The sequence below is a fragment of the Vipera berus genome (assembly GCF_964194415.1).
Source record: "Vipera berus genome assembly, chromosome: 2".
Taxonomy (NCBI): domain Eukaryota; kingdom Metazoa; phylum Chordata; class Lepidosauria; order Squamata; family Viperidae; genus Vipera; species Vipera berus.
Genome location: NC_138203.1, coordinates 212,178,489 through 212,201,893, shown reverse-complemented (window position 1 = coordinate 212,201,893; position 23,405 = coordinate 212,178,489). Strand labels below are relative to the sequence as shown.

Genomic DNA, 23,405 nt, shown 5'->3' with positions numbered 1-23,405 from the left:
ACCAATTGTGACCTTCCCTGCCAGCCTCCCATAAGCAAAATCAAAGGGGAAGCTGGCAGGGAAGGTTACAAGTTTTTCAAGTAAATCTATTCTCTCCCTCCCACCCCGCCTTCCTCAGGACTCAAAATCATTCATGCACACCACACCACTGCAACCACTGCTGCTGCAACAACCCATACATCCTTCTCCACCTGGTAGCAGCCAGCCCCAGGCCTTAAATCACTTGCATGCACTTTTGCAACCTTCACATGCTCCCCCTCTCCCCCCCCCCCGCTTGGCAGCAGCCACCAACACCCTCCCTCCCACACACACATACAACTGTTTCATCTCTTTGTTGGCAAACAATTGAGCAGCGAAGAACCAATTCATTTCTGATGTCCTTATAATATTTTCATTGCTTCATAAGTTGCCCTTTTCTATCCTGAAAGTTCCGGTAACATCTGTGGGAGATGAGGTAATCATTCTGGCATTGTTTATTTATTAAGAAGGTATATTCTTAAATAAAAATAAATAAATAAATAAATAAACAAGCCCAATGGTTTTTCTAAAGTAGAATTCAGTCAGTTCAGAAGGCTAGAAATATTTTCTATACTTAGTGACTTAAATAAATCATAATTTAAATCTTGTGATAAAGTAATAGGAACTAATATTTATAGGAGAATAGTTCAGTGAGTATTCTGGACTAAGGCTTAATGTATTGATAATAAAATAAAATGCAAATAATTTGTAATTATATATCTCTGTGTGTGGCCGATAACTGAGAGTAGGACTGAAATGAAGTGTAGACATGATGAATCATCTGTAAAAGAGCAATTCCTATATATAGCTTAAAATGTAGTTTGCTTGAGAGAAACCACTGATGCTTATTATGAACAGTTGCTCCTCTAATGTATGACTGGTCATTATTTCTCTTAAAATGAACATATGTACAGAAGTTTATTGTTTGACCAAAACAAACCCCAAGCGTATATGTATATGTGTATATATATATATTGTGTTTCTGCCATAGGTGAAGAGGGATGATCAACAATCAATGAAATATGTGGAGCTTCTATTAGTAGCTGATTATGCAGAAGTAAGAAAGTCTCTTATTATATCTGATTAGTGGTGAACCCAGGGCAGATAAGAGCCTATCTACACATAACATGGACAAATCAGTGATTCAAAGTCCCAGTTAGGTTATGTTAAGAGTGGTTATGGGGAAATCCTAGTATCAGTTTTGTGAGAAATACTTTTGATTGCATACTGCCAAAGGTTAAGAGGCAATTCTGCCATGTGCCCAGTCAGTCTAGAACTCCAACTATGAGGATATGATTGTTTCTGAGTAGCCTGCCTTTAATTGTTGATCCTTAGTGTACTGAGGAGCTCTGGGAATGAAGCAGCTGAAAAGGCACCCAGAATACTGAAGGCACAAAATAAAGAAAAATATAATTAACACAGATACAACACAGTAAGAATGGTGCAACGTCAGGACAGATTTATTGTGTCTGAGGATTTATCCATGGCAATGTTTAAGGTAACCTGCATTCTGTTTGATCTGGGCATGTGAGAAGATTTCCCACTAGGCCACTGTGGCTGATTTTCAAAACATTTGTAGACAAAATCCCTCAGAGTTAAGTAACACTGATACAATGAGCTAGCTGAGATGATATTTTATAATGTAATCTGGGATTCCTTGGAGTTTGTAGACTGTGCAATAGTAGCAGGGTTTTATTTTTATTTATTTTTTTATTTTATTAGATTTATATACCGCCCACAGGGCATTTTAAAATCATACCAATACAAAGTACAAGTTAAAAGACAAATAAAAGATTAAATTATCTCTGAAAATAAAACCCCAGTTAAAATTCTCAGCCTGGGTCAGAGAGCTCAAAGAGCCAAGTCTTCAGGTCTCGGCGGAATGAACGTGGGTCAGGGGCAGTTCTGAGCTCCACGGGCAGCTGGTTCCAGAGGGCAGGTGCACCCACAGAAAAGGCTCTCCCCCTGGGTGTTATCCGCCGGCAATCTTTTATCGGCGGCACCCTGAGAAGACCCTCCCTCTGCGAGCGCACTGGATGAAGGGAACTTGATGCTGGCAGCAGGTGTTCCCTTAAATATCCCGGACCCAAGCCATTTAGGGCTTTATAGGTCATCACCAGCACCTTGAATCTCACCTGGAGGGCAACCGGAAGCCAATGAAGCTCACGGAGTAGAGGTGTTACATGGGAGTATCGGGAAATCCCCATCACAACTCGCGCGGCTGCATTCTGCACAGGGTTCTCGGCAAATGAACTCTGCCATCTGCACATTGGACCAAACCTTTTGATGGTTTTAAGCTTTAGCTAAAAATTTAAAAATTTAAGAGGAGGCAAGTGTTTCTTTGATTGCAGCGCTTACCTGTTTAGTTGAGTTCATTCTTTGTCTTCCACCAGTGGCACTCTAGATATCTCTTAATCCATTTAATCTCTCTTCATTCTTACATATATCATGGATAACACCAAGTTCCCCAGGTCAGGAGAGACCACTTGGGCACAATCTTGTCTAAACCTCACTCACTTCCCTATTCCAGATGGCGACTAGGGACTTGGCAGGACTAAGCAGCTGATCTCAATAACCTCCTTGCTCAGGAGAAGATCATAGCTACCAAACTGTGATCTGACAATGACAGAGGGAACAAACAAAGGATTACTAATTCCAGATCACAAAGATACCACTCCTTCAAGAACACCAAATTGGGTGTATGATCATTATTCCTAGCTGTGTCCTGGAAGAATAGATGGGTCCAATAGATAGAGATGTAAAAACATTCTGCCTTAATGTGTCTGGAATCTGTTTCTAATCATTTTCTGGAAGTATCTAGTATCATTCCCAATAGGACATTAGATCATTCATGAATTTTTAATTTTAATTCCTTTTCCTTCTGCCCTGTTCTTTTCAAAGACGGAACTTCTGCTGACATAATATTTCTGGGGTAATTTGATTGTCTCACCGGCTATTTACTTGACTTATTTTTTTCCCTACTTTTAATTTATACTTGATATAAAGAAGTATATATTCCCAGCCATGGTGACAGCCACATTCATAGTCACAGCACGTATCCATACATCGTGCACCTGAGTCTTCAAGTATGTCACTCAAAATTTGCAAAGTATAAAATGCATAATATTATACCCAATAATTTTTTATTCAATTATGTTAGAGTGAATAAACCATCTTGTCTTACTCATGAATTATAGCTAAAATTGTGCAGATCCTGCTGAGCTATGGCTATAATATATTCTTAATGAAATGAGCAAAAGTGTCATTTCAATTTTCTTTCCCTCTAAGAGAAGGTTTGTGTATGTATATGTGTGTGTGCATGTCTGTGTGTATGAGAGAGAATGAACAATAAAGGAGATTCTTGAGATTCCAAATATTTCCTTTCCATTTTTGCTTATATAAATTAATGCACTTAATTAAATTCTGTTTCCTAAAACAGAAATGGGCAAGTTCTTCATAATAAACTCCCAAAAATGAATAAATAAATATCTTACATCATGCTTTATTAAAGAAAAAGTTTATAAAGCCCACTTAAACCCATGGAATGGAGGGGATGACAAGGGAGATGCAGTTTTCTAGATATTCTTCCAATTAACTCTCATTATCTCCATGAATTATGCCCAACATAGCAAATTACAGAAATGTATATTCATACATTCAGGAAGGATGAGTTGCCATAAGGCTAAATGTAGGTAATGCAACCAACTGACCATGAGGAAAAAGGATTAAAAATATTGTTTCCTAAAACACTAGCTTTTGTTCCCAAAGATCCAAATGCTTCTGAAGTCTGTGCCTAAGACAGTGCTTTAACTGTTGTAGGTAAAGAATGGAACAAATGGGAAGCAAAGTTTCCCAGATTTCTCTGTTGGCTTTGGTAGTTGGGATGCCATTCATATGTTATTGTTAAGCACTTAGCAATAACAATAGCCCTTAGACTTATATGCACTTCATAGTGCTTTACAGCTCTCTCTAAGCAGTTTACAGACTCAGCATATTGCCCCCAACAATCTGGGTGCTCACTTTACCAACCTCGGAAGGATGGAAGGCTGAGTTAGCCTTGAGCTGGTCAGAATTGAACTCTTGGCAGTGGGCAGAGTTATCCTGCAATACTGCATTCTAACCACTTAGGTGGTGTCTACTTGGTTTCTTGCTGTGCATCTCTATCATGCCCAATCTTGTTTCCTATTAATACAATACAGAGTTTGTTGCCCCTTGTGGGCTATGCTTCAAAAGAGATAGGTCAATTCCAGGTTTCTGTTATTCTAGTGAAGTGAGTGCTGTAAACATCTTCAAGACTTCGAGTACCCATTTTATTCAAAAGTCCTACCACCTACCTATCCCCAGTTAAAAATTTCAACCCATATTTGCCCTGTCCATTATGTGTCAAGTTTCGAAGCAAGGTTTTGCTGGTGTGACAAATATTGCTTCTCAGCTTGCCAAGGAACTTGGGGGGAGGGAAGAGGTGTGGAATGCAGACTTCAAGGATTAAGAAGCCAGACTGTGAGACTAAAGGACATTACACCAGGTGTCTGGCCAGACCTAGAGATACTTTCTCATAACAATATTTTTCCACTTGATTGGGCAAAGTGACTTGGCCCAGAGGGAAGAGGAAGAATTGAATGCTTTTATTATATGGGTTTGGGAGGGGTCTTGCCAGAGCTGGTTTTGTTTTCATTAGTGCCAAACTGATGTACTCAATAAAGTTTTACACTGAGTGATTGGAATGTCTCGAAGGTGTTTGCTTGGTTGGGTTCATCAGTTGGAACCTTGACATTATGGGCTGGTGCTACTTACATATGGCCTGCAGGCCGTACTTTTTGCAAATGTGATGGAAACACTATTTCAAATTTCATATGACCAAAAACATTAAAACAGTGAAGGAGAACACTCATTGAATAAACATGTGTACACTTTACATTATTTATTTGGAGTCAGTGTTTCATTTAAACATGAGAATAGAAGCTAGGGAAAAGAAACTTCATTAGTCATGATGATCTTAACTCAAAACTTGGTTTATAATATCCATGGGATTGACTTAGATTTCAAATCCTGGCAGCTAGGGCTGTAACAGGAGCTGAACATAGTATATTGTCTACAGCTAGAAATGGCAGCACCTTATTCATTGTATTTATGAAAATGTATATTGTAACATAATTTTGACTGATTTTTTGACAGTTCAGCAGCACTGATTGTGGCTGAATTTCTTTTTCTATTTCAGTTTCAGAAAAATAAATATGATCTTCAAGCAACCAAGAAAAAACTACTGGAAGCTGCCAATTATGTAGATAAAGTAAGACCAGATATATGTTTTGCAGGAAAACCTGTTATCTTTTAAAATAACAAATCAGGAAAAGATGCATATTTAACTTCCTATTCTGTGTAATTTCCCACATTTTCCAAAAAAAGAAAAACAGAAACTAATGGATAGAAGAAGAAGAAAAAAAAAACTTGGAGTAAATATAAGGTTGTGGGAGAGTTGCCTTTTAATTTAATTATTCTGTTACTGAGGAAAAAAATACAGCCACAGAACAATTAATATTTATCTTCTAAAAATATATATTCTTTTTATGCAAAAAGAAAAGAAAATTAAAGAAAAAAATGAAAAAAGGAACATACAACTATAGGGAAAAAAGTTTAAATACTCAGAAAATTCATGTTATTTTATATATCATGCAGCCAAATTTTAAGATAATATGTAATAAGTCTTTCCATGCTATCAATGGAATGTCACTTTTTAAATGGAAAATATTACATATCTGTAATCCTGGATGGTAAATCCAGAATAACTCTGAAGTAATGATTTTCCTTTCTACTCCTCATCCATGATCACATATCAAAATTTGGGAATCTGCAGTCATGAATAATTATGGATATAACTATAGATTCCAAAATTTTGGTATATAGTTTGAGGACATCTTCACATCTTTAAACAACAGTGATCTTATCATATGTGCTGAGAGCAAGTTTGGTGGAGTAGTTAAGGCGTCAGGCTAGAAACCAGGAGACTGTGAGTTCTAGTTCCGTCTTGGGGCACAAAAGCAGCTGGGTGAGTTTGGGCCAGTCACTCTTTCAGCCCATGGAAGAAAGCAACGGCAAATTATTTCTGAAAAAACCTTGTCAAGAAAACCTCAGAGAGTTGTCTAGCTAGTCTCCAAGAAATGGACACAATTGAGCAGAAGATTAAAAAAAAAAGGAGTAAGTGTCATAATACAGTTATAACCAACACTTTGTAGACATTATGTGAAGAGTCTATTGCCTAAAGAAATTATTTAACTTATCTCATTTTAAGATGTAGCAATATGGTTGATATTTTAAAACCCTTTCTCATTGATTCAATAATATAGGATATCTTGAAGATGACTAATATCAACCTTAGTAATAAGAATTTTTCTATTTCATTTTTCCTCTGTGATATTGAAAATGTGATGGCAGTGTTGAATGAAAGACCACTGATGGTGGGTGGGTGCTTTTGGAGCAGAGAAGTGGTATAGGCTGCTTTCATGCTTCGCAATACCTTTTTTGTTTGAAGACCAATCCCAGAAACCTGGAAACCACAAAGAACTCAATTCAGCAGAAGTTCTTTGGAACATCATCATATTGTCTGTCATGGACATTTCCTTCTCAGGGAGAAATAATAAGAAAGAATCTGGCACAAAACCTTCCTAGGAAGGTGGCTCATATTAGAGCTGTTACATAGAGACAAAGCCTATTGGTTAACTAAAACTTTTCTACTTTCCCCCCCCCTCCTCAATTTTTAGTTCTACAGGTCGTTAAACATACGGATTGCTCTGGTTGGACTTGAAGTTTGGAATGACTATAATAAGTGTGACATCTCTGAGAACTTGCATTCAACGCTTTGGTCATTTCTTGCTTGGCGACGCAAATTGCTAATACATAAAAAGCATGACAATGCCCAGTTGATTACGTAAGTTGCTGATTTTGGAACCAGCATGACTCCTCTTCTAGATGCCAATTACAGCAAGACCAAATCTGGCCTGCTGGGCTGGATCAGTACCTTCTCTTGTTTTAAATGGAGGAAGGGTGAAGCTTCCTCATAAGTCTCTCTTCTTAAGTTCCTCCCTGTGAGATCATCTATCGTACTTCGGATGGTATGCAAAGTTAGATCTGATCCAGTTCCTCACTGTTGTCTCAGGAGAGTGTGTAGTGCAAGCAGTCATCTTAGGTTACATAAAATCATCTCCTTTCAAAATGTAACTGCATGCATACTGTAGATGGACAAATTTTATTCACCATTTGGTTCTCTCTGTCTCACAACATGGTACAGTGGGATGTCCTATGGCAATACTATTGGCTTGGCCCCTCTGATGGCTATGTGTTCAGCTTATCAGTCTGGAGGAGTAAATATGGTAAGTTACACTTGATAAATAAATACTTGCCTTGTTCAAAAGAGTGAAATAAATAGGAACAAACCCAGAAAGAAAAGATGTTTTGTGCTATAGGTCCCTCCCACCTTTTCTTAAAATTGGTGGGTTGTTTTTGTTTTGTTTTTGTCAAAAGGGTGGAATTTCAGGATCTAGTTCCTTTAATAGACATTAGCTCTATGGTTTGCTTTAAAAAACAAGCATGGGGAAGGGAGAAGAAAGAACGTTTTGCTGGTAAGTTTGTCCACAAAGGGGTGAAAATAATCAGCGGGGCGCTCTGTTTGTTTCTGCTAGTTTTTGCCCAGATTGTTTTATACAGGCTGCAACTTTAACCAAATAAGACATACTCACCCAATAAAACTTGCTAAGAGTAGTTATTTAAGCATTATCCTAATGACAAAGTGAGGTCTCTGTATTAACTTGATGATCCAATAGTTTGTTTTGTTGACCAGCTACCACAGCATTCTCAGGAGTCTTCTCCAACACCAAAGTTCACAATTGTCAATACTATAATAAAGTTGGAAGGGACCTTGGAGGTCATCTAGTCCAACCCCCTGCTCAGGCAGGAAACCCTATTCCATTTCAGACAAATGGCTGTCCAATCTCTTCTTAAAAACTTCCAGTGTTGGAGCATTCACCACTTCTGGAGGCAGGTTGTTCCACTGGTTAATTGTTCTCACTGTCAGGAAGTTTCTCCTTAGTTCTAGGTTGTTTCTTTCTTTGGTTAGCTTCCATCCATTGCTTCTTGTCCTGCCTCCAGGTGCTTTGGAGAATACTGTTTGTATGCTGCTTCTTCAAAATCCAAATTTCACTTTCATTGAGCATCACAGGAAAAATCAGTGCCTGCACAAATCTGATTTTTATTGGTAGAAACACATCATGGTATCTGAATATCTGTCCAAAGTCTTTATGGTCACTGTACCAAGGGCCGCTGTGTAGCATGTTTCTTGACCGATGGTTCCTTTACTGTTGATAGTTGATCCTAAAAGGCAAAATCTATCCACCACTTCCATATCTTCATTGTCATTTCTAAGTCTGCTTGCTGTGCCTATTGTCATTAGTTTATCGTTCTTTATACAATAAATTAGATTATATCTTTATAATCTTGCATTCATTTTTATTGTGCTCCATGACTTTCATTACCAAATGATGTATAAACCTACTGCAGATTCCTGTGCTTATTGTAGGTTTTCCCGAATTTTTACTCAGGGTTGTATTCTTATGTAGTCATGTATCATTATTTTTAATCGTATTTTTAATTTGTTTAAATATTTTTTTCTTGTGCAGCGATGTTTAAACACCCAAAGTTGTTTATTTCAGATGGGCAAACTTATACATTTAATAAATACATTAAAATAGATGGATGCCATTGAGCATAGTAAAAATGGACAGGTTTGGGCTCTGATCTTAATGCACTCTGCTTGCCTGAATGGGCCAGGAGGGGGAATATAAAGCAGAATAGTAATATTAAGTCACCTTAATTCTATGCTTGGATAGGATCACTCTGAAAATGCCATTGGAGTTGCTGCCACTATGGCCCACGAGATGGGTCACAATTTTGGCATGAATCATGATTCAGATGGCTGCTGCTTTGCCAGTCCCAGAGATGGAGGGTGTATTATGGCTGCTGCAACAGGGTAAGTTGTTCGTGCATATGTACAAAAAAATCTGCAGTAGTGGAAGTGTTTCACTTAAATTAAGTCCTTCACAAGGAAAGGGACTTTATCTGAATTACTATTTTGTCCATGACCGATACAGGATCAAAACAAGCAAGATGATGGACAACAGTGTCATAAGGCAAACACCATCCCTTTTTTACGTACAGATGTTCAAAAGAGTCAGGGCTTATATTGTAACATAACAAGTTTTTAATATTGTATTTAAATAATATTAAATAATTCAATATTATAAAATAATTTCATACTGTATATGACATTGCACTACTCTTTTTCAGTCTTTCAATAGAATTTAATTTACTACTAAAATCAGCATTAATTTTAATTTTTTGAGGTGTTTTGTACATAAAGAATTGAGCAAAACATTGTTAACATTTAGAGGGTATCAGTTCAAAACCAGATTCTTTCTTTGACCCCAAAGAGGTTATGCAATGCTTGTTTTCACCTTTATAGGCAAATGTTTATGGAGATATTTAGTCATTCAGGTCATGGTTGTCCCAAAGGTGCTTTTTCAGGAGGCAATTGGATTTTCTTTTTTTTCTTTGGAGACGTTTCTCTTCTCATCCAAGAAGCTTCTTCAGCTCTGGCTGGATGGTGGGGGATAGAAGGATTTATATTCCTTGCAGACAGTTGGTCATTTGCCTTCTCTTAGAGAGTCGTTGAGGCCATTTGGAGGTTTATCTGTGTCCTCAGGGTCACCTGAGTAGTGTAAATGTGTGTGGAGCCTTCTTGGCTGCAGGATGTGAGGACACAGATAAACCTCCAAATGGCCTCGGTGACTCTCTAAGACAGGGGTTGGCAACCTTAAACACTCAAAGAGCCACTTGGACCCGTTTCCCAGAGAAAAGAAATCATTGGGAGCCGCAAAATGCACACGCGCATGCACACACAAGGGGGAGGAGCTTGATTGAAGAATTTAGTTAAAAAGAAATAGAGGCTGCTGTGCATGAATTCTCTCTCCTTCCCTCCCTCCCTCCCTCTCTTTTCCCCTCCCCCTCCAATCTTCTGCTCACCTGGCAAGCTGGCTTCATGCTGTTCTCCAGCAAGCTGACACACATTCTTATTGGACTGGTTCTCCTGCCCTTGGTCTGCCAGTCCTCTTCCCCCACTCAGTGTGAGTATGTGTGTGTGTGTGTGAGAGAGAGAGAGAGAGAGAAAGCTGCTGCTTTCTGCTGCTTCCTGCAGAGACACAGCAAAGGCAGGAGCCTCACCCAATAAGCTTGTCAGCTTGTTAGAGAACAGCATGAGGCCACTCTCTTTTTTACACACACACACACACACACACACACACACAGAGAGAGAGAGAGAGAGAGAGAGAGAGAGAGAGAGAGAGAGAGAGAGAGAGAGAGAGAGAAGGGAAGCACAAGTGCCTCTCTCTGTCTCTCTCTCTGCAAATGGCAGAGGACGATTGGGAGCTGCAGGAGAAGGCTGAAAGAGCCGCATGCAGCTCCAGAGCCGCGGGTTGCCGACCCGTGCTCTAAGAGAAGGCAAATGACCAGCTGGCTGCAAGGAATATAAATCCTTCCATTCCCCACCATCCAGTCAGAATTGAAGAAGCTTCTTGGATGAGAATCAAAATATCTTCAAAGAAAAAACAAGAAGGTCCAGTTGCTTCCTGAAGAAGCACCTTTGGGACGACCTTTATAGGTAATTGATCCAGATGTATCTCTGGCTCTTCAAAAACCAAACATCTTCCAAAGGCAATTTTTTCCGACTAGGAAAATAATCACAGCAGCTGGCAAGTTAGAATTTGTCTTTCGAAATTGTAGCCCTTGTTCTAGAATCTCTAGATGATTAGGGACATAATTGTCATTCAGCCAACATCAACTTTCCAGCAAAGTGGACCAACTTTTTCCCCCTTTTCCTTCCTTCCGATCAAGTAGTAGTTCTCCTTTTAGGGAACTAAGTCAAGTGAGTCACCAAGGTTACAATAATATTTATTAAAGGAACAAGTAGAGCTTGTGGCTTGGGGACTGTTGTTAGATTTTCTGCAGGATAAAGAGAAAAATGAAGTTTTGACTTTAAGATGTGAGGATTAGATTGTCAGATAGAGGTAGTCCTTGACCACAATGGGGGCCAAAATTTCTGTTGCTAAGCAGGACAGCTGTTAAGTGAATTTTTGCACTGTTTCATGATCTTTCTTGACACAGTTGAGTGAATCACTGCAGTTAATAACATGGTTTTTATGGGCACATGAGCCAGTTGCCAAGTGTCCAAATTTTGATCATGTGACCATGGGGATACTGCAGTGGTTGTAAGTGTGAAAAACTGTCATCATTCACACTAACACACTATGTTAGTGTGTATTTTATTGGTTTTTTTTTTAAAAAAAATAATTAATAAAGCCCAACTCTGGAGCTTTTTGGAGGTAATAATGCTTAAATAATATCACTCAGTTCCATACTGCTCCTTGGGTTTTCACAGGGCGCCCTTCCCCAGAGTCTTCAATGAATGCAATAGGAAAGAGCTGGAACGGTATCTGCAATCTGGCGGTGGGATGTGCCTTTACAATATGCCAGATACAAGGACCTTATATGGAGGACAGAGGTGTGGAAATGGGTATCTGGAAGAAGGGGAAGAATGTGATTGTGGAGAAGTAGAGGTAATTCCTTTTGGTTGGTTTCACAGATTTTCAGAGTCAACTGGAAATTAGTATTTAGGTATTCCTTAAGAAATAATGAGAAGTACAGTATGTTCCTCTAGTTGCCTTTCCCATTATAGCCTCCACCAAATATTTTTCTGGTTTGAAAGCTTCTGTTTATTCTAGACATGCCTTAATGTAACTTAGTGAACATGGGGAGAAGCTTCAGAGTCAGTTCCTTCCACCCACACCTCCTCATTTCCCTTTTTTGCTACTTGAGAGGAACATTGCTCCTCTTCTTTCTAGAGTTTAGAATCTGCTAATGCAATCCAAAAACATTTGAAATTAATTATTCAGATAAAATAGCAGTGAGCCGATATTGATGCTATTGTCCGAGAAACTTAAGAGCAGATTCCATTGTTTGATAAACTCGGACCTGATGTTTATTTGAGAATTGAAGCATTTGAACCCCAGATGTGACATGATTAAGAACCAACTTTGAAGCTTCTTGGAGATTGTTATGCTTGGCATGAAAAGTAAAAGCATGTCTAGCTACAATCTTACAAGCCACCCAGAAAGACAGCCCAATGCTTTCCAACATTTTTAGATCTAGAACATCTGTTCTGTAAGTGCAGCACGTGTCATTTCTGTTATTTCTTCTGCAGGAATGTCATAATCCTTGCTGCAATGCTGCTGATTGCACTCTGAAGCAGGGTGCTGAGTGTGCTCATGGAATTTGCTGTCAGAAATGCAAGGTGGGATCGCTTTCCTTTTATCTGTGCCTTTCAATTTCTGTTTGGTTTCTTAATTTTAATATACATAATAAAAGGCCTGAATTTCCATTTGAATCAATCACTCTGATTTGGAAAGATTGTAACTATTGTGTTGTGGGTTGTGGACCGCATGGCAATGAGGAGGCAGATGAGTACCGCATGTCAGCTCTTTATTTGTGGTAGGCGTGTACTGGACAAGGGGGGGCTACCTGGACCCCTTATATACTTAGCTAGGTGATGCTCTGGCCAATCCATCCATCCGTATCTCCCGCCGAAACCCTTTCAGCCAATCCAACCACAGCACAGCGCCCCCTGGTGGTACCTGCAGAGCTGCTGCTCACACCCCATACATAACACCAACCTCAGGGCACACATCCTCTTCTGAGTCACTGCAACAGGAAGAAAAGCAAGGTTAGGTTACATGACTGCTTCATCTACTGGTTAGAGGACTGGTTGGTGGCACAATGTCGCTAGGATCCCTATAGGAGTTGGGGAAGGAGTAGAGATTGTGGGGAAGGCTTTAAAGAACCCCAGCTTCAGTCAACCAGTTAACCATCTATCAAGCAGCGTGTGTTAACATGCCACACTCTTCAAGGCTCTATGGAAGGCCAGCAGGATTGGGCCAACCTAATCTCTGGAGGGATCATGTTCCAGAGGGCTGCTGCCATTCTTCTTTAGGGCCCCACCAAATGACATTCCTTGGCTGACAGTACCCACAGCATGCCTCTCCTGCCGCATTGCACAGGAGAGATAGAGATAACCAGGTTCTGATTTTCTCAATTTTATATCTTTGGGAAGCCACTCAAAGCAGCTGTTTTGGCTAAAATTAGTCCCACCCTAAGATTAGAACAACTACAAATGGAAAGTGTGTCTTTCAAGGAGGCAATTGACCTAGCCGGGTCTGAAGTTTAAGCATTTTCCTGCTTGCTTGGGTTACCAGCCTTTTTATATGTAGTATCTGGCAAGACAAAACCTCATTTAAGGTTTTCTCTGACCCTGCTTCTTACTGATAGTTTTCTGTTCTCTGTTATATTTTACATCAGAATTTCTCCACAGATTGAATTTCATTTTTTGGTAGGGTGGAGAAGATAAAATATACAGACAAAAGATTCCTGTGTATCACTTTACATTATAGCTTTCCTAGAAAAATGTACTTAAAATAGTCTTGGTATGCTGGGTTTTTCCCATGCTCCTCCTGGAGGCCTTTTTTTCATAAATGCATCCCTTGACCCTACATTTGTGGCCAACTGGTCCGGCAAAGCCACTCAATATGCAACATTTGGATTTTTGCACACCACTGCCGTCTGATATTTTGGATTGTTTGTGGTGGCATTCAAAAGCTTAGATCTTTACATGGTGGCTTTAAAAGCTTAGTCCTTCACATGGTGACAGCTGAATACAGCTGTCTGGATACCATCACAGAGCAAAAGTACCTTCCATGCAAATTCAAGCACTGACCACACCTCATGTTATGGTTAAAAGTGACAGTGTTTCTTAAGTGTTGCATGCACACAGCAATTCCTTTCCCTTTCTTCCACTTGTTAAACAGATGAAACTTCAGAATCAGCATTGGGTGCATGATCTTCCTGAAAATAAACAGTGTAGTCTAGTGCTATCAGAATATTGGCTGTTAAAATAATCATTTAAAATTTTTATAACATATACCAGACCTTCTACATAAGACAGAAATCAACTTCCACTTGCTCTGTCCATTAAGCCACTTGCTAAAAGTTATCAGTGCATCCACCAGGAGCTTTTAAGCAATAAATACGATTTAAAAAAAACAAAACAGAAAATGCTGGGAATTGAACATGAAATATTTTCCATCCCAACTTTGTGCCCTCTCTCTCTCTCTCTCTCTCTCTCTCTCTCTCTCTCTCTCTCTCTCTCTCTCTCTCTCTCTCTCTCTCTCTCTCTCTCTCTCTCATCTGGGCTGTCCTGTGGAGAAAAGGTATAAATGATTGGTAATGAAGATTACTGAAAACAAGTCTAGATTAGGATATGGTCCAACATTGCCTTTGTTTGAAAAAGTTTCCTCGGGTATTTGACAAAAAGAGATCCTTATTATAGAATTGAGGCAACAAAAATGTAATTTGGAAACAAATAATAAGACATTTCTTCCCTTTAGTGATGCTTCTAGAATGAGGTTGAATGGAAATGATATTTGCTATAACAGAATGAAGGGAACTGAAAGTCAGGCTTGTCTTCAGAATAAATATATGATATATACATATTTAAGTGCCTAGATCAATGCTTAGCCACCTTAACTGCAATTCCCAAGTATTCCATACTACCCTGAAATAAACGCCCAATTACTTTCCTTCGTTTAGTTGGTTTCACCTGGAACACTTTGCCGGGAACAGGCGAGAACATGTGACCTACCAGAATTCTGTTCGGGCAAATCACCATTTTGCCCTGCAAACTTCTATCAGTTGGACGGTACACCCTGTGAGAATGGGAGGGCATATTGCTACAATGGAATGTGTTTGACATATGAGCAACAATGTTTGCAGCTCTGGGGATACGGTAAGGACGACTAATCTCTGTGAAAGACAGAGGGCCCCTTGCATTCACAGGTGTAAGGAAAAGGAAGGAGAAGATTGTTCTTATTTTTAGTTTATGGAACTATAATTACATCAAGGAAGAAGAACAGAGAAAGGGAAAATCCAGATGTTCATCTGCAGAGGCTATTGTGATCAATAAAGGCCAGGCAACTACTTTTATGCATAGTTCTGAGCCTTGCTTTGCTGAATTATGGTTTGTTGGATAACATGTTGATTGAGTCCATATAACTCTACCTTAATCCTAACGTGAACAGCTGGGTTCATACATAACACACTAAATCAGAATGCCACAGTGTGACCCTAGCCAAATCAAGTCTGGGTGATTTTTTAAAAATTTTATTTTTAAGTTGAAAATTGATTCCAATTTTCATCCCAAGGGCTAAAAAGCCTTTTTAAAATGCAGTGTGACATTTCTTATGCTTATATTACAAATGATGATACATATAGATAGATATGTGAGGATGGAGGTTCCTTCTCAGCTTTTTGGTTGGTTTCCAAAAATTTTGCAACCAGGCTAGGTAACATCTTCAGTGAAATTTGGGGGGGGGGTGTTCTTCTGCTTATAAGGGCTTCATGTGGTCAGTGGGTCTTGTAATGGGGCGGTCATGTATCTATATCTAACATATCAGCATACAGATATGTTGGATATAGGTAATGTTCTGAACCAGCCCTCTTCTAGCCTTGTAGTAAGGCAAACCCCTATTCAGATAGAAGAGACTGGAGAGCGTTCAAGGCTAAAAGGCGTCTGCCAAGATTTATTACGCAGTTAACAAAAACACTAGAGCTTGTCTTCTCAAGCGGAAGAGTTGCTTTCAGCAACCAGCCCCTCCCCAAACACTCCTTTTATTGAGAGCTCAGGGCGTGGTCTCCCTGTGCCTCCTCCCGAGGAGTCCCACAGCCTTTCTTTGTTTGTTCCTGCTCGACTGCCTCCTGCGTCGGGCGTCCTTGAACAGGGCCAGCTGTGGGTCATCATCCTCCGCACTCTCGGGCTCACGCAGCTGAGAAGAGGTCCCCGGCTGAGGGCTCTGCAAAGCCTCCAAACCATCATCAGCCGGTTCGTCTCCCTCCTCCCCCTCATCTGAGTCATCCGATACATCGGAGCCGGCTGTCGGACCCACAGGCTGGCCCTGAGTCACAACAGGTAATCATAGATTATTTGCACATGAATAAACATGTCTAGCAAACCCCATGTGGATTATATGAAATATATTTTACAGAGTGAGCTAGGACAGTTTTTCCTGTCCAAGTAAAGCAACAATTTTGTCCTTACTGATAGGTTCATACCCAATGCTACGCAGCTGTGTGATACAGTTGATAAGTTACCTTTCACAAATACCATACATGTGAATCTTTTCCATACAGGAGCAAGGCCAGCCCCTGACCTTTGCTTTGAGAAAGTTAATGCTGCTGGAGATTCCTATGGGAACTGTGGGAAGGATATCACTGGGAATTACAGGAAGTGCGACGCAAGGTAGAAAGACACAAGGATAACTGTTTTCATGTGAGATGAGATAATTCGGTATCCTCACAAGTTAAAAGATGAGAAAATGAATTTGGTCTATATTACGAATAGCTGCAAATTAATTGGCAATTTTGTTGGACAAAATTGTCACTTTTGCTTTGCTTATATTAAATCTTTCAGAACAAGTTCATACCGTGACTTGCTGGTTGTGAAAATAGTGAGATTATTTTTCATGACCTCCTATCTATGAACATTTTCCCGCTATTCCTTGTTATGTACATAAATAATATGTTAATTAAACAGCAAAGAAAGGACTCATGAGTTTTATTTTTTTTTAATTTTAATTCCATTTATATCCCGCCCTTCTCCGAAGACTCAGGGCGGCTTACAAGCTTAGCAGTAGCCTTCATTCTATGTATATGCCTGCTTATTAGGGCTTTTGCCCCCCCCCAAGCGGCATTATTACAAAGTCAGCTTAATTGCCCCCAACAATCTGAGTTGTGTGAATATGAATATATCATCTAAAGTAAAGAAGTAAGAAGCTCCTTACTTCTTCCAGCAGATTTCTCTGAAAAATCTTTTGAAACTTAAAGCTTTTCAACAATTCCAGACTGTTTTCATAAGTAACCCCCCTTTTTAAAAAAAATGTAGGAAAAAAAAGAAAATCCATCAATACTTTGGTCCCAATATGGATCAGGACTTTCCACACTTGATACTGATTGATTTGTGCTTTAAATTGTAAGCCGCCCTGAGTCTTCGGAGAAGGGCAGGATATAAATGGGATTAAAAAAAAAGAAAGATATAGTGTTCCACGGTGGGATATCAAAATGCTCTTTACAACTATAAGCATGCTCATTTTCTTGCAATTCCATAATCCTTAGATACACAGGGCCAACAAAGGTTATATTAATGAAAAGCAGAATTAAATTTAACTCGGAAAGTAATAGAAAGTCACTGTAAATGTTTGAGTACATGTACATAATTCTGGAGATCCACCAAGAAGTAAGTCATTGCTTTTTTCATCAACTAAAATCTTTTCTGTGGGCAATGTCATACATAAAGGTTTTTAGTTGATGAAAAAAGGAATGGCTTATTTCCTGGTGGGTAGACTCTATATGAAATTGGGTTTTTAATTACCCTGTTATTGGTAGGGTAATCTTGAGGTCAGTGAACATGAACTAAGATATTCAGTATCTAAGTAATATACTTTTCAGCACGTAACATGGAATGTGATTCACTAGGTCCCTCAAGACTCTTCATTTTATTGGAAGTGAATAATGTTATGGAAGCCTGTGTGTTGGGTGGGCGTGAAGTTAGGATCTTAGCCAGACTCACACATTTTTTTTCTTTCCAGAAATGCTAAATGTGGCAAGATACAGTGCCAAAGTTCTGCTTCCAAGCCTGTGGAGTCCAATGCTGTTGCAATTGATACAACTATCAAATTAAATGGAAGGGAAATTCATTGTCGTGGTACCCACGTCTATCTAAATGAAGAAGATGAAGGAGATATATTAGATCCAGGTCTTGTGATGACGGGAACCAAATGCGGTGACAGCCATGTAAGCCCTGGCTGCCTGTTGCACCTTATTCCACTTCAAAAATACATGTTTGCCTCTTCCCAGAATTAACTGCATGCAACAATTTGTTTTAGAGGTTTAATACATTTCTGAGAAAAAGAGAAAAACCCGAAAGGAGTCCTCAGAATCAACAACTTGGAGTAAGAAGGACACGCTGGGTGTAGCTTCCCTCCCTTAGAGCAGGCTGCTCTTTGGCTAAGATCAGTGCTGTCACTCCCATCATAAATCTTGAATCTGGATGTATTCACAATCTGCACAACATGTTGGATGCTGCACTACAGATTTATGGAGTTTGGGGAAGGGTTAGTTTAGTAACCCTTCATTCCTCATAAACTGTTGCTCCTTCTTCCCTTATATTAACTTCCCTTATATTAACCATGCTAGGCTTAAGCAGATGCTGACAGTAATGGTCTTGCCTATGGGGTAAGTGCAAGAGTTGGCTTCTCAGGGTTGATGCAGTGGTTTTACACCCCAAGCCTGCCTTATACCCAAATCATTTAATAGCATTATTCCTGTACTGCAGCATTTCTTAAACATTTTTACTATATTAAAAATTACTCTAGTATAATTCTGAATGTTTGGTTTCTCCTACAGGTGTGCTTTGAGGGCCACTGTCAGAATACCTCCTTCTTTGAGAGTGGAGATTGTGGAAAAAAGTGCAACGGCCATGGAGTAAGTATCTGCCTTGTATTTCTATACCATGTGACTGTATTTATTCCTTGCTTACTTGGCCAGCTCTCATTCTTTTACTTGCGTTTCAGAAAACTAATAAGCTATCTAGATAGCATCCATGGAGAAAGATGTCATATCAAAGATATGCTTGGTTGTAGAAGGACTTCCAGTTCAATTAGAGTAGGAGAATTAGTTTGGTATGGTGGTTAAGGTATTAGCCTAGAAACCAGGAGACTATGAGTTCTGGTCCCACCTTAAGCATGAAAGTCAACTGGGTGACCTTGGGCTACTCACTCTCTCAGCCCAACCCACTTCACAGAGTTGGGGTGGGAAAATAGGAGGCGGGAGTATGTCATGAACATTGTGTATGTTCACTGCTTTGAGTTACTCATAAAATAATAAAGGTGGGGTCAAAATCATACAAACAAATAAACAATCAATCAGTCAATCAACCAACCTCTGGAACAGGAATCAAACACATTGTTTAAAAACCATTCTTGTTTAATTTTTACATTATCCAAAATATATTTTAGAACAGAAATGTACACTATATGTGTCCTTCTAGCACCTCATCTGTGCTCTGCCAGCATCTTGAAATAATGTGGCTAAAATTTGGCAGCAAAATGCTCATTTTTAGTAAGCAAAACAGAATAGGAATTAATGAGAACAGTATGACGAAAACAGGAATAACAAATATAGCCTTCTCCCCTTTCACTGAACTTGGCATGTCAAATGGCTTTCGGTGGCTTTTTTAAAGGTACCAAACTTTAAAAAAAACACATACACTCTCATTTTAGGAAAATAATTTTTCCATCCTATATTAACACATGAACTGCATAATAAATAAGGGATTAAAAATGCATGCCTGTGCAACAGCTTTTAATTTAAAGTAAAAATTCAATTACTATAAATGCTTTTACACTTTCCATATTTTGACCTGAGAGAGGTTCAGCAGAAGTTAAGTGGAAGAAAGAGAAACAAAGTGCAAAGCATACTTTTGTATTTATGATCTGTTTTTCTTGGAATTTGTTGTTGTTAGTTGCGAAGTCGTGTCCGACCCATCGCAACCCTATGGACAATGTTCCTCCAGGCCTTCCTGTCCTCTACCATTTCTTGGAATATTTAATAGCAAAAATCGGATTGTTCACTAAGCAGTCGTGTTTATGGCAAAGTGATGGTTGAATGGTGAGACACAATAAAAATGTTAGAGTAGTTGTCCATCATTCAAGATTGAATTGACGCTTTTCTCACAGTTTTAAACAAATCCTAGGGTTCTCTTCAGATAGGCTATGAAGTGTTATATAGATCTTAAATATCAAATGTTGGATGTGGCGGCTTTCCTTAAGCTGTGGTTTTACATTTGAGAAGAAGTTATGGCCATTTGTTATGGAGAGGGTATTTATTGGGAGGTTAAAAATAGTGGGATGTCATCTCTGTTCCTCTTCAGGAATGCACATATAAGTAACAGTGAATTTTGAAGGATGGAAATATATCCTTTGTGACTTAAGTGTGAAAAATGAAAAGAATGTTCGAACACTGCATTTCTTGGGAGGTATGATGGATATAACCATGGATTGTCTGGGTGACTTTTAGATACACTGAGTTCTAACAAAACCCAACGCAAATTGCAAAAGCTTCTTGTGCTCTTTGGATTGGCATGAGCAGGGTGTTTACTACAGAAATAACACTGATGGTGTTCTCTCAATACAGACTTGCAACAACAATCACAACTGCCATTGTTTCAGCGGATGGGCACCTCCATTTTGTGATAAACCTGGAAAGGGAGGAAGCCTGGACAGTGGCCCCATGCTTGAAAAAAGTGGGTCTAATTTGTATTTTAATTTGATTAATGACATTTGAACAGAGTTTGTGGGGCATGAATTTGGGTGAGCAGATGAGGTACAGGACCACAATGTTTTGAGTGGTCCATACCAACATAACTGAGGGAAAGATAAGAGTTTTTGGCAAGTGAAGCTTTTATCTCTTTCATGTTCAGCATTGGGACACATGACCCAGATATGTCATTCACTATTACCTGTTCAAATACTGGCATCCTACAGTGGGGTTTTTTTTGTGTGTGTGGTGGTTGTATTGTAGCACAATCAGTGAATTTGAATAATTTTGCCTTTTTTTCCTGGTCCAGATCCTATTCCAATCATCATAGGTGTCCTGATTTCCATCTTGCTTTTGACTTTAATTGGAATAGCTTTTTGCTGTTACAAATGGAGAGCCAAACTTGTGCCAATTAAGAAGACTATCTTTGCTCCCAAGAAAACCCAACAGTCCAGGTGAATGAATGAATGAATGGTTTGTCAGTAAATGAGAAAATTGCTTTTTTTATGATAAGTAGTCATGAGGGTCAATGTGATGATGTTGCTCATATCCCCTTATATTTCTTTTGTTTTCTGGATACATATGCATGACAAGCCAGTATTCTTTTATTTATATCTGTATTATAAAGGTACCATTACAGTTTCTGGAAAGGCTTTGGAGACCATATTTAAGACTTTTAGGGAAAGGTTACCTATGGCAAATCTCAGTCTGTAGATCTCTGTCCTAAATTGATTTATAAACACAGTGCCTGAGTACCTATAAGAGGTGAATTACACATAAGAGCCTTAGTATAGTGTGTGAACTATAGTTTGAAATATATTCAGGGCATAATTCCACTTAATTTTTAGATAAAACATTCAAACCTGTCAGTACTATAGATCTCCTGCTAGAAACCCTGTTATGAAAAGAAGTTTCTTGTTATACTTAACAAGAGATTTCACACATAGAAATATGAATTGTTGCAACGTGTCTACTGAGTATATTGGTCTTTTTCCAATGTTAGTCTACATAAAAACATGTGATTTTATTTGTAAGACATTCTTTATACAAATAAAGTAAGTGCAAGTGCAAAAATCGTTTATAATACTTGTTTGTCTCTATTGTTTGGATACAGCACACCTCCTTCCATTCAGAAAGAAGTGAATGGACATGCCAACCCAGCATTCAAATTGAAAACTCCACAAGGACAGAGAAAGGTACTTTGAAATGACTAATTTCTAATCAAACCTCTGTTGAGCCATGCTCTGATTCCTCAGCATTTTAAAATACACCATCAAAGGAAATAGCTGTACAACTGATTTTCTTGTTATGTTCTAAGAAACTTGTTCTATTTGTCAGTTACCATAATCTATGAACTAGACCATTTTGGGATCTTCACCCATTTTTTTTCTCACTGCAAATCATTATTTATGTATTTATTAATTATTTGTTAATTTATCTTATACTCGAGGCAGTGTAAGTAGGGGATCTGTCATTTTACTCGTACAGCCATTCCCCCAGGGGAAGGCTGGTCTGAAATATAATACCTGACTCAGTTACTCAGTGAGTTACTTAGTCAAGTGGAAGCTTCCAAGCTCACCATCTTAACCACTATACTATATTACAACATCTCTTAACTTTGTTCTATTTTAGAGTTGCAAATCGTATTTATTGCAAAAAATATTTCTAATGAGGAACATGTATAGATTATATTTTAAATGTAGTCTTCCATGAAACCAAGTGCTGGAGCCTATAAAAATAAGGACACAAGAATAAACAGAAAAATCCACATATACATATATATAAACACACACACACACACACACACACACACACACACACACACACACACACACTAAGGCAAAGCAGCCAGGACATAAAATATATTTGGCAGCACTCATTCAAGAAAGATACTTAGAAAACAGAAGTGTAGTGATTGCTGTGAATGTGTTTGATCTCTGTGAGTATTTGCCAGAGTAGGGAAAAGGTAAAGATAAAATGAGTTTGACTCCCTGTGACTTAATGGACACATTCCTCCAAGCAGTTTGGAGTTGTTCTTTGACTTCCAACTCTCACTTATAACCATGCAAATCCCTTGAGATCCCCCAATTAAGCATAAACTAAGTCTATCCTGGTGGGACGCGGTGGCTCAGTGGGTTAGGACGCTGAGCTTGTCGATTAGAAGGTCGGCAGTTTGGCGGGTCGAATCCCGAGTGCCACGTAACAGAGTGAGCGCCTGTTACTCGTCCCAGCTTCTGCCAACCTAGCAGTTCGAAAGCACATAAAAATGCAAGTAGAAAAATAGGGACCACTCCGGTGGGAAGGTAACAGCGTTCCATGCGCCTTTGGCGTCTAGTCATGCCGGCCACATGACCACGGAGACATCCTCGGACAAGCGCTGGCTCTTCGGCTTTGAAACGGAGATGAGCACCGGCCCCTAGAGTTGGAAACGACTAGCACACATGTGCGGGGGAACCTTTACCTTTACCTTAAGTCTATCCTACTTCGTTTTGATCTCAGATTGGGTCAGTCAGGTGCTGTCTTCTGCTGTAGCCGGGGAAAAAGTTGGCTATCAATCAGTCACAATAACTAATAATATACCGTAGAAATGCCATCTTCCTCTTTGTATAATCTGTTTGTAGATTACTGCTATACAGAATGCACTCTCAAAATCTGAAGTGCTGTATTGCCAGCCACCTGCAGAGTTCAAGAGACAGGGGCCGCCACCAGCCCCGGCTTTTCCAGCTAACTCTACAAAGAAACCCCCCTTTCTGGAACATCAGACCGAGGAGAAACATTTGCCCAAACGAACTCCACCAAGCAGGCCTGCACCTCCACCTCCCAACGTCATGGTTCAGCAGGTGAAGAATTTATATAACTATGAAATC

The 23,405-nt window shown here is 39.2% G+C and overlaps 1 protein-coding gene across 1 annotated transcript in view; it reads left to right on the top strand.

Annotated features, from left to right (window-relative positions):
• ADAM19 (ADAM metallopeptidase domain 19) overlaps positions 1 to 23,405 on the top strand; it is a 76,287-nt gene that overhangs the window by 44,814 nt on the left and 8,068 nt on the right. Inside the window, exons 7-21 of the mRNA XM_081319542.1 lie at positions 1,010 to 1,075; positions 5,237 to 5,308; positions 6,777 to 6,943; positions 7,304 to 7,385; positions 8,898 to 9,037; positions 11,501 to 11,678; positions 12,323 to 12,412; positions 14,761 to 14,956; positions 16,357 to 16,465; positions 17,811 to 18,015; positions 18,628 to 18,705; positions 20,416 to 20,524; positions 20,849 to 20,993; positions 21,653 to 21,734; positions 23,160 to 23,378. Of these exons, the coding sequence (XP_081175668.1) occupies positions 1,010 to 1,075; positions 5,237 to 5,308; positions 6,777 to 6,943; positions 7,304 to 7,385; positions 8,898 to 9,037; positions 11,501 to 11,678; positions 12,323 to 12,412; positions 14,761 to 14,956; positions 16,357 to 16,465; positions 17,811 to 18,015; positions 18,628 to 18,705; positions 20,416 to 20,524; positions 20,849 to 20,993; positions 21,653 to 21,734; positions 23,160 to 23,378 (1,938 nt within the window). The remainder of the gene's footprint in view (positions 1 to 1,009; positions 1,076 to 5,236; positions 5,309 to 6,776; positions 6,944 to 7,303; positions 7,386 to 8,897; positions 9,038 to 11,500; positions 11,679 to 12,322; positions 12,413 to 14,760; positions 14,957 to 16,356; positions 16,466 to 17,810; positions 18,016 to 18,627; positions 18,706 to 20,415; positions 20,525 to 20,848; positions 20,994 to 21,652; positions 21,735 to 23,159; positions 23,379 to 23,405) is intronic.